Source organism: Galeopterus variegatus, unplaced genomic scaffold (assembly GCF_000696425.1).
Source record: "Galeopterus variegatus unplaced genomic scaffold, G_variegatus-3.0.2 Scaffold3569, whole genome shotgun sequence".
Lineage (NCBI taxonomy): Eukaryota > Metazoa > Chordata > Mammalia > Dermoptera > Cynocephalidae > Galeopterus > Galeopterus variegatus.
In genome coordinates this window covers 172,058-184,509 of record NW_007729680.1, presented here as the reverse complement: position 1 = coordinate 184,509, position 12,452 = coordinate 172,058, and the positions used below count along the sequence as shown (strand labels likewise).

Here is a 12,452-nt window from a genome sequence, read left to right as displayed (position 1 = left end):
TTTTTTTTGAAGCTCTTACAACGAGAAAATGGAGGGGACACATCTGGGTGGGAGGGGGGAGAGGGAGGAGGGAGGGAGGTTTTGGTGATGGGACACAATAACTAACTACATTGTATATTGACAAAATAAAAAGAAAAAAAACAATAAAAGAAAGAAGACTATTGTAATAAGTGCTTACATAGAAAGAATAGGAAAACTTCAAATAAACAACTGAACCTTACACCTCAAAGAACTGGAAAAACAAAAAAATCCAATCCCAAAATTAGTAGATGTAAAGAAATAATAAAGATTAGAGCAGAAATAAATAAAATGGAGACTCAAAAAAATGATATAAAAGATTAACCCCCCAAAAAACTGGTTTTTCGAGAAGATAAACAAAATTAACAAATGATTACCTATACTAAAAAGAATATATCCCAAATACCAGAAATCAGAAGTGAATAAGAAGACATTACAACTTATCCCACAGAAATACAAAGAGTCATTAGAAACTCCTATGAAGAATTATACACCAACAAATTTGAAAATCTGGAGAAAACAGATAAGTTTCTAGGACACATACAACCTACCAAGGCTGAAAGAAGAAGAAACAGAAAACCTGAATAGACCAAGAAAAAGCAATGAGATGGAATCAATACTCAGCAGTCTCCCAACAAAGAAGAGCCTAGGACCAGATGGCTTCCCTGCTGAATTCTACCAAACAATTAAATAAGAATTATTATCACTTATTTTCAAACTATTCCAGAAAAATCAAACTATCTCCCCCCATACACATAGGCCATGATCCCAACCTCACTCTTTGAAGCCAGCATCACACTGATAAAAAAAAATCAAAGACACAACAAAAAAAGAAAATTACAGGCCAATGTCTTTGATGAACTTAGATGCAAAAACTCTCAAGAAAATACTAGCAAACAGAATCCAACACCACATCAAAAAGATTATACACCATGATCAAGTGGGATTCATCCCAGGAATACAAGGATGGTTCAACATACACAAATCAATAAATGTTATATATCACATCAACAAAATGAAGAACAAAAACCATAAGATTATCTCAATATATGCAGAAAAAACATTTGATAATATTCAACATAACTTCATGATGAAGACTCTCAAAAAATAAGGCACAGAAGGAAAGTATCTCAACACAATAAAAGCCATATATGACAAAACCACAGCTAACATCATCCTGAATGGGGAAAAGTTGAAGGCTTTTCCTTTATAACAATGATAACAACGCCCACTTCCCCCACTCCTACCAATCACAGTATTGGAATTTCTAGCCAGAGCAATTAGGCAGGAGAAAGAAATAAAGGGCATACAGACTGTAAAAGATAAACTCAAACTGTCTGTTTGCAGATGACATAATCTTTATATGAAAAACTAAAAGATTCCACCAAAAAAGTCCTAGTGCTGATAAACTAATTCAGTAAAGTTGCAGGACACAAAATTGATAAAACAAAAAACTGTAGTGGTTTTATACTCCAACTACAAACTAGCAGAAAAAGAAATCAAGAAAGCAAGCCCATGTACAATAGCTATCAAACAAATAAAATACCTATGAATAAATTTAACCAAGAAGTTGAGAGATCTCCATGAGAAGTATAACAAAACACTGCTGAAAAATTTAAAAGGACATCAAAAGATAGAAAGACCTTCACGGATTGGAAGAATTAACATTGTGAAAATGTCAATATTATCCAAAGCAATCTACAGATTCAGTGCAAAGTGGATCCCCACTGCAATAAATCTGTAGATTGCTCTGGATTGCTGGAAAAAAAGATATACACATGGAGAATGAAACTAGACCCCTATCTCCCACCATACACAAAAATCAACTCAAAATGGACTAAAGACATAAATTTAAGACCCAAAACCATGAAAGTACTAGAAGAAAACACAAATGCTACACAAAATGGGAGTGGGCAATGCTTTTTTGAACAAGACTTAAAGGCACAGGCAACAGAAAAACAAATAGACAAATGGGATTCTATCGAACTAAAAAACTTCTGCACTGCAGAGGAATCAATCAACAGAGCAAAAATACCACTTACAGAATAGAATATGTTTGCAAACTATGCTTTTGATAAGACACTAATAGCCAGAATATACAAGGAACTCAAACGATTCAACAGTTAAAGAGCAAATAATCTCATTTTAAAATGGGCAAAGGAGCTGAATAAACATTTCTCAAAAGAAGACATACAAACGGCCAACAGGTATATGAAAAACACTCAACATCACTAATCATCACAGAAATGCAAACAAAACTACATTGATATATCATTTCACCCTGTTAGAATGGCTATTATCAAAAAGACAGAGAATAACAAATGCTGACAAGGATGTGGAGAAAGGGGAACACTCCCACACTGTTGGCAGGATTGTAAATTAATACAGCCATTATTGAAAACAGTATAGAGGTTTCTCAAACAACACAGATAGAACTACCATACGATCCAGCAATCCCACGACTGGGTATATCCAAAGAAATGGAAGTCATCATGTCAAAGGGATGATACCTGCACTACCATGTTTATCACAGCTTTATTCACAATAGCCAAGATATGTAACTAACCTAAACATCCATCAACAGATGACTGGATAATGAAAATATAGTATCTACACACAATGGAATACTACTCAGCCATAAAAAAGAATGAAACTCTGCCACTCATAGCAGCATGCATGAGCTTTGAGAAAATTACATTAAGGGAAATAAGCCAAGCACAGAAACAGAAGTACCACATGTTCTCATTTAATAAGTGGGAGTTAAAAGAAAACAAAAAACATATAAACAATAAGTTGAACTTTCAGAAGGAGAGAGCAGAACTGTGGTTTCTAGAGGTGGGTGAGGGGATAGTGAGAGGTTGGTCAATGGGCACAAAACAACTAGATAGGAAAAACAAGTTATATTGGTGTACAGTCAAGCTAGGCATCTATAATTAACAATAATTTACTGCACTTTATCAAATGACTAGAAGAAAGGAAATCGAATGTCTTTATCACAAAGAAGTGACTATGTTTTATAATGATGAATATGCTAGTTATCCTGATTTGATCATCACACATTGTATACATGCACTGAAATTCAACTCTGTACCCCACAAATATGTATAATCAATATGTCTCAATAAAACAATGTACATTTTTTAAAAATTTAGTAAGGACAGTTACTCACCCCCTATTACTGACAATTGCCTTTTTCAAATGAATGTAATTTGCAGGAAAGATCCCCTGTAAAAGAGAAAAGATTTCCCATTAGACAAAAGAAATTGTAATTAACATCTCACATATACTAAAATAGCAATCTTATTTCATCATGAAAACATAGTAGATCCCCTAATGTAGCAACCATTTTGCATATTAATTAAGAATGCAGAGTTGCACAAAATATAGTAGGTAGGAATTTCATGCCCATATGCAATCAGAGTTTATCCTCTTAAAAAATTGTGATCTTAAGCACTCCAAAAATAAAATTTTAACTTTATATTTAAAAAGAAAGAGCTACTGACTGGAGATGGCCCACCAAATCATCCTCAGGATATAGTATTATGTACAGAACTTGCCATCTATCTCCAAAACCAGTATGATCACCTAACCAACAATTTACAGATTATCCAACTCTGAGCTAAAGACACAATTAACAGACTCTGGCTAACATTTAGACTCACAAGAATAAATCAGTTTGGGAGCTTCTAAAAATATTCCTTCCTTTACCCTTTCCAAACTGTTTCCACTTTGGTACGTAACATAATATGATTTCAGTTCCTAACGAATAAAAAGTGTACTCTTTTTTAAAAAACATTTTAGTTTTCTAATCAATATTTCACCCCCTCTTCTGATATATGAAACTCCCTTCAAATAAAACACGATGGCCTAAAAGTTTGTAGTGGATTATGTCCCCCAAAACTCACTGGGCTTGAATTGTGTCCCTCAAGTTTATGTATTATAAACTTAGCCCCCACCGTGATTGTTAAGAGGGTGGGAAATCCTATTATGGTAATAGAAAGGTGCAGCCTTGAAGAAGTGATTGGACTGTAGGACCGGGAAGTAGAGAAGGGATTAAAAATGGTAGTCAGGGGCATGGTTCTGAGGGCTTTAAAAGAAAAGGAGAGTCTGTCTCTCTGATCTCTCTGCTCTACCATTTTCATGATGTGATACCCTGCATCACCAAGACCCTCACCACTTCTGTTCCCTGGACTTTGGACTTCCAAGCCTCTGAAACTGTAGGCAATTAAAATTTCATTTTCTTACAAAGTACCCAGTTCTGTGTATTTTGCTATAAGCAACAGAATCAGACTAATATAGTGTTTTTATACTCTTTGGCCCACATTACTACCAATAATAAACTTGATCTATACCACACAAGGCCATCAACAGCTGGACTACAATAATACATTTTTATATTGGCTCATAATAAAAGATAACCTATACCAACAAGGGATCCTAATATGGCAGAGTATAGAGACTAAAAATAGGATAAAATATACAATTTCATGTAACCATAGATAAATGATGACTGTTGGTTATCTGTAAAGGAAGAACTGATAAAACTTTAAAACACATAGATCAGCATACACTTCTGGGAAAATGGAGGAGACGTACTTCTCACTAATCCCCCACCTAAGTACAACTGAAAACTCTGGACTTTGTATATAAAACAAAAATAAGAAAATTCTGAAAGGGAAAGAGAAGGTAGACCAACTAGGTACTTTATGACATAACAAACAACACAGTAGTGAATTTCCTAGATTTTCTTTTTGCCTAATATACACCTGTTATTTGAAGCTGAAGAAGCAGGAGACCTGGAAACACCAACAGGCACAGACAGGAAACCCCAACGAGCCTGCTCTCTCTAGCCAAAGGACCAAGAAAGGGTAAGCCTATCAAGACAGAACACTTTTATATAATAACCACTATATGCTATCAAATATCACAATAAAAACCATGGCTTGACCCCCACCACACAAGCAAGGTCAGCTGGAAAGACTGAACTTTCACCATCATCAGGCTTTAATGAAGCACTCAAACCACACACTGGGGCAGTGTCAGAGCAGGCCAGTTAGAGGCCCAGAATGGCCTATCTCAGTAAGGCAAAAACAAGACCCCACCACACAGTGGCAGTGGAGACTACCTGGACAACCTGGACTTCTGCCTCTCAACAGCATCAATGAAATGTTTACCACCCTATTGGTGGTATCACAAAAAAACAAGAGGAAGTTGGGAACTTTCATCACCACCCAGCAATAATAAAACCACCACCCTCCTCCTGATGTCAGTGGAGGCCACATGGGGAGGATTAAGTAAGCACTCCAATGACTTCTAGTCAAGACAGAATCAGGGGCGGCCTAGCAGGAAGCTGGAACTCCCACCCCTAATCAGCAATACAAGGAGCCCTCCCCCTAGTGTGCCAACAGAGACTGAGTGGGAAATATGGACCTCCATTTAGACTTGGCAGTAATGAGGCCAAACTCCTCCTTCCCCTAAATGAGCATTGCCACAAAAAGCCAGCTAAAACAGAAAGTTTAAATAAGATGTGTTGTCTCAACATTATATCCAAAAGGTCCAGATTTCAACTGAAAAATCACTTATCAAGAACCAGGCAGATATAAAACTGAATGGAAAAAATACTAATATATGCCAACACCAAGATGACAAAGATGTCAGAATTATCTGATAAAGATCTTTAAACAGCCATCATAAAAATACTTCAACAAGCAATTACGAACAAGCTTGACAATGAAAAAAATCAAAAATCCGAGCAAAGAAACAGAAAGCCTCAACAAAGAAACAGAACAAGTTGGATGGACTCAACAGCAGAATGGAGGGGAGAAGAAAAGAACCAGTGAACCAAAATACAGAACAATAAAAATGACACAATGTAACTATAAAGGGAAAATAAACTAAAAAGAAATGAACAAAGTATCAGGAACCTGTGGGCTATGTCAACAAGAAGAAAATAATCTAACATTCATGCCACCAAGTCCTGAACTGAGATAAGAAGGAAAGGACAAGGCTAAAAAAGAACATGAAGAAATAATGTCACGCTGGTAAAAATGTGGAACAACATGAAATCTTGTTCATTGCTGGTAGGAATGGAAAACGATATGGTCACGTTAGAAGACCCTGTGTCAGTTTCTTACAAAATTAAGTACAGGCTTACCAACAATCGCACTCCTCAATATTTACCCAGATAAGTTGAAAACTGATGTCCACACACACACACACACAAAAAAAAAAACCCTGCACAGGAAAGTTCATTGCAGCTTTATTCATAAATGCCTACACTTGGAAGCAACCAAGATGTCCTTCAGTAGGTGAATGGATAAGCAAACTGTAGTCCACCTCTACAATAGAATATGATTCAGCAATAAAAAGAAATGAGCCATCAAGCCACAAACACATGGAGTAAATTTAACTGCATATTAGTAAATGAAAGAAGTTAATCTGAAAAGGCTACACTGTGTATAATTCCAACTATATGACATTTCAGAAGAGGCAAATCTAGAGAGACAGTAAAAAGAACAGTTGTTGCCAGAGTTCCTAGTGGAAGTGGGGAGGGATGAATAGGTGGAGCAGAGGACATTGTTAGGGCAGTGAAATTATTCTGTATTTGTGTATAATTCCAACTATATGACATTTCAGAAGAGGCAAATCTAGAGAGACAGTAAAAAGAACAGTTGTTGCCAGAGTTCCTAGTGGTAGTGGGGAGGGATGAATAGGTGGAGCAGAGGACATTGTTAGGGCAGTGAAATTATTCTGTATGATACTATAATGATGGATACATGACACTACACATTTGTTAAAACCCACAGAACTATACAACACAAAGAGTAAATCTTAATGTAAACGATGAGTAATATTACCAGTGTATCAATACTGGTTGATCAATTATAATAAATATACTAGAGTGATGCAGGATGTTAATAATTAGAGAAATTAGGGGTTAAGAGAGGAATTTGCTGTACTTCCTGCACCATTTTTCCATAAACCAAAAACTGTTTAAAAATGAGGTCTAATAAGAAACATAAAATAAAAAAATAACAGAAAACTTCCTAAATTTGGCAAAAGACATAAATCTAGAAATTCAACAAGCTGAGTGAATCCCAAGCAGAAATAAACTCACAGAAACACACCAAGACACAATATAATTACACTTTTGAATACGAGAAGAAAGGAAAAAAAAAATGTTAGAAGTAGAAGAGAGCCCCTGCCAACTCAGCAGGAGTCAAGGACAGCCCCTGCTCACAGCTGGCAGGAGTGCAGGGACCTAAGAAGCCAAGGGCAGCCTTTGCTAACAGGAGGAGCACAAGAGCGCCATCATGTGCATAGCTGGCCACTGCTGCAGACACCAATGCCATGCAGGTGGTCTGCCACAGCCATTGCTACAGCCAACACCACTACAAGAGGAGCCTGCTGCCACTGCTGCAGCAAGGGTGGCTTGACGCCACTGCAGCAGTCAATGCCACTACAATAGCCACTGGCAACGTGCAGATGAACCACCAACCAACCATTCAACTGCACTGACACAAGGAGAGTCACCAGTGGAGCCCAGAGAAAGAGAAGAGTGAGTACAGACCTAAGACCCAGTGGCCCAAACTACAAGGGGAATTATACTGCTCCCCATGGTAGGGCACTGGGGGCGGAAGGTACATATGCAGCCCATGAAACTGGGGAGAGACACAAACAGAACACCTAGAAAATGCAGAAAGCCAGAAAGCCAAACAAGGTAAGGAAGAAAATTCCTGACCACCACCAACCCATCCCACAACTGTGGGAAGCAAGGACACAGGAGGAGCATCTGCCTATTAGAAGGAAAAAAGAGAAGCCCCACCCAAGGTCACACATTCAAACTAACAAGCTCTAGTATACCCCAGAGCACCCATGAGGGTCACAAGATGCCAGCTGGGATGCCAACAAGCCCACCCAGGGTCACCCATCCCAGCCAAAGAACGACAGTGCACCCAGGTGTTTCTCCCAAGAACTCAAGAGCTAGCCTATGTCCTCAATGATCCAACACAGTGTCACTAACGTCAGCAAGGAATCACTAAGTGCACTGATGCCTACCCCACGGAGGCACTCACACACAACACCAACATTGAATATAGCTGAAGTAACTCACAGAGAGACTACATTACTGTGTCTACCTGAAACCAATATGAAAACACCCTACTCAATGGTCAATATAAAACGCATTTATAGGAATAAGTCTCTCTTCTCAAAGCCCACTCCAGAGTAATAGAAGAAGCAACTGCTCTACCAGATGACCAGACATCATTGTAGGAATACTAGAAATATGAAAAATCAAGAAAATATGATGCCACAAAGGGAATACAATAATTCTCAAGTACCAGACCCCATGCACCAAGAAATCCTTGAAATGACTGAAAAGGAATTCCGCACAACAATCTTAAGGAAACTCAAAAGGATATAAGAAACCTTGGTTAGACAACACAACAAAATGAGAAAAACTATCCAGGACATGGAAATTGAAAAAGAGATTAATACCTTAAAAAAGAATGTAGCAGAACCCATAGAACTGAAGGATTCATTCAATGAAACAAAAAACACAACTGAGTTTAAGCAGCAGGCAAGAGTAAGCAGAACAAAGAATTTCTGATCTAGCACTCTTTTTGAAATAACTCAGGAGAACAAAAAAAGAGAGAAAAGAATTTTGTTAAAATTAAGAAAATCTAAGAAAGCTACCAGACACCCATAAGTGCACAAACATACAAATCATGTGTGTTTCAAAAACGGATGAGAAAGGAAAAGGCATTGAAAACATGTTCAATGAAATAACAGTGGAAAATTTTCCAGGCATAGGGAGAAACATGGACCTTCTGACCTATGAGGTTCAAAGATTCTGCAGATTCAATTCAGAAAGATCCAGGCTGGCCCATGGCTCACTTGGGAGAGCGTGGTGCTAATAACACCAAGGCCACAGGTCGGATCCCTATATAGGGATAGCTGCTTAGTTCACTTGGGAGAGCATGGTGCTGACAACACAAAGTCAAGGGTTAAGATCCCCATACTGATCAAGAAAGAAAAAAGAAATAAAAGAAAAGAAAGAGAGAAAGAGAAAGAGAAAGAAAGAAAGAAAGAGAGAAAGAAAGAGAAAGAGAGAAAGAGAGAAAGAAAGAAAGAGAAAGAGAGAAAGAAAGAAGAGAGAAAGAGAAAGAAAGAAAGAGAGAGAGAGAAAGAAAGAGAGAGAGAGAGAGAGAGAGAGAGAAAGAAAGAAAGAAAGAGAGAAAGAAAGAGAAAGAGAGAAAGAGAGAAAGAAAGAAAGAGAAAGAGAGAAAGAAAGAAGAGAGAAAGAGAAAGAAAGAGAGAGAGAGAGAGAAAGAAAGAAAGAAAGAAAGAAAGAAAGAAAGAAAGTCTCCAAGATACAAACTATCAAAAGTCAAAGACACAGACAGTATACTAAAAACAGCAAGAGAAAAGTGTCAAGTCACCTATAAAGGAGTCCTCATCAGACTAACAAGACTTCATAACACAAACTATTCAGGCCAAAAGAGAATGGAATGATAAATCCAAAATACTAAAAGAAAAAAACACCAGGAGGGACAGGGCAAGATGGCAAACTAAAGGAGCCCAACACACAATCCTCCCACAGAAATGGACAAAAGAAAGAAATGAACAGCTAAGTACAGAAGAGAGCATCAGTGGAAGAGCAGCATGAGCCTGATGAGGACCTTGTGGAGCACGAAAACCAAGCAGGGTGATGTAGAGGATGAAGAGGCACGTGACTTCAGCTGCCACCACGTCTGCAACACCAGGATCAGCCAAAAAGAATACTCCCTTGTGGCAGAAAGAATCTGCTCAGACGTAAACACTCCCCAGCATTAATCCTCCTCCTTCCCCAACCCACCCCAACCACCACTATGGTCACCTGTGCCATTATCTAATGCAAAAGCCATGGCCCTTCACACCGCACAGGAGTTCATTCTGCTTAGTGCACTCCACCATGCGGCCCACACCACACACGTGGCCCAGCCCAAATGCCCATGGTGCCACCAGCCTGCAAAACTTGAGCTGCCCATGCAGCCCCACCACACAACCACCGGTGCAGTCCCACCCACCCACACACATGGTCTCCGCCATCTAGTGACCCACAAGACCCCAGCCATGTCACTGCCCCACCCGACCACATGCCCAGCAGTCTAGCTACCCAGGTGGCTCTACCCACCAGTGCAGCCACATCTGCCCACACAAGCCTTGCAGTCTGCCCAGAAGCACATCCCGACCACCCACATGGCCCCACCTGCCAGCGTGGGCACAGCCATCTAGACACCTATGCGTCCGTGAAAGTTAATTCTAGGTGTCAACTTGATCAGATTAAGGAATGCCAAGAAGCCTGGTAAAGCTATCTTTTTAGGTGTGTCCATGAGGGTCTTTCCGGCAGAGATTGGTATGAAAGCCTGAGTGGACTGGGTGGGAAAGACAGCCCTCAGTGTGGGTAGGAGCCATCCAATCTGCTGGGGGTTCAGAGAGAACAATAACAGAGAAAAAAGATGAAGCTCTCTCTCCACCAGAGCTGGGATACACTGCTCTCCTGTCAATGGACATCAGATCTCAAGACTCTTCAGCTTTTGGGTTCTAGGACTTACATGATCAGCTTCCCTATTTTTGAGGCTTTTGGACTTGGGCTGAGCCATGCTATTGGCTTCCAGACACCCTATCGTGTGAATTCTCTTCACAGTCATGACTTACACCAAGGACTCCATTGGCTTCTCTGGTTTTGAGGCCTTCAGACTTAGACTGAGCCACACTACCAGCAGCCTATCATGGGACTTTTCTTCATAATCGCATGAGCTAATTCCCCTAATAAATCCTCTCTCATATATTTATAACATATCCTATTGATTCTGTCTCTCTGGAGAACCAAGACTAATACAGCATCCCCGGTGCATAGGCCACCTGGGCAGCCCCAGACATCTAGCTGCCTGCATGGCCCCACCACAGATGTAGCTGTTGGTACCCCCCAGAACTACTAAATCTACCACCTAGAACTACTGAGTCTACCCAGAACTACTGACGCTACTGCGTCTACCCAGAACCAAAATTAAAGCACCCCACCCAATGGTCAGAGAGACTACATTACTGTGTCTACCTGAAACCAATATGAAAACACCCTACTCAATGGTCAATATAAAACGCATTTATAGGAATAAGTCTCTCTTCTCAAAGCCCACTCTAGAGTAATAGAAGAAGCAACATATAACAAATCTACATGAGGGAATCTCTCTCCTTAAAAACCACCCCAGAGTAATAGAAGAAACAACTGCACCACCAGATGACTAGAAATCAACATAGGGATACTAGAAATACAATAAACAAAGAAAATATGACACCACCAAAGGAATACTAAAATTCTCAAGTACGAGACATGAAATAACAGGAAACTCCTAAATGTCTGAAAAAGAACTCTGAATAACAACCTTAAAAAAAAAAAACTCAGTGGGTTACAAGAAGACTCAGACAATATAATAAAATGAGAAAAACAATTCAGTGCATGAATAAGGATATTTACAAAGAGATAAATAACATAAAAATGAATGTAGCAGAACTTGTGGAACTGAAAGACTCATTCAATGAAATAAAACCTACAATTAAGAGCCTAAGCAGCAGGCTAGAGCAAGCAGAAGAAAGAACTTCTGATCTTGAAGATAGTCTTTTCGAAATAACCCAGATCAAAAAAAATGAAAAAAGAATTAAAAAAAAATAAAAATCTAAGAGAACTAGCAGACAACCTTAAGCATACAAACATCTGAATTATGGGTGTTCAGGAGGGGAAAGAAGATAGGAAAAGGCATTGAAAATATATTCAATGAAACAACAGTGGAAAACTTCCCAGATGTCAGTAGAGATGCAGACTTCTAGAGCCAAGAAGCTCCAAGATCCCCAAACAGATTCAACCCAAAGGTCCTCTCTGAGATACCTTGTAGTCAAATTGTCAAAATTCAAAGACATAGAGAAAATACTAAAAACAGCATGAGAAAAGCATCAAGTCACCTGCAAAGGAGTCCCCATGAGACTAACAGAAGACTGCTCAGCAGAAACTATGCAGGCCAGATGAGAATGAGATGATATATTCAAAGTAATAAAAGATAAAAACTGCCAGCCAAGAACACATTACCCAGCAAGGCTATCTTTAAGAAATCAACTGAAAATAGTGTATTTCCGAAACAAACAAAGGCTGCAGAAGTTATATACCACATGGCTAGCTCTAAAATACTTAAGGGAGGCCTGGACCTGAAACCTAAAAAACAATTATAAATACATGAAAACGAACAAATATCACGGGTAGACCAGATATGCAAACAAGAAAGAGAAAGTAATTATATACCACACGACCTCAAAAAAAAAAATGAACACTGAAGACAGACAATAAAAGGGAAAGAAAGAAATAAAAGATAATTAAATCAACCACATGAAAAGCAATT

At 38.8% G+C, this 12,452-nt stretch overlaps 1 protein-coding gene across 1 annotated transcript in view; it reads right to left on the bottom strand.

Moving 5' to 3' along the window:
• LOC103601058 (dedicator of cytokinesis protein 3-like) overlaps positions 1 to 12,452 on the bottom strand; it is a gene marked incomplete at its 3' end in the record, with an annotated part of 81,511 nt that overhangs the window by 21,522 nt on the left and 47,537 nt on the right. The window contains exon 4 of the mRNA XM_008585436.1: positions 3,188 to 3,243. Coding sequence (XP_008583658.1) covers positions 3,188 to 3,243 — 56 coding nt within the window. The remainder of the gene's footprint in view (positions 1 to 3,187; positions 3,244 to 12,452) is intronic.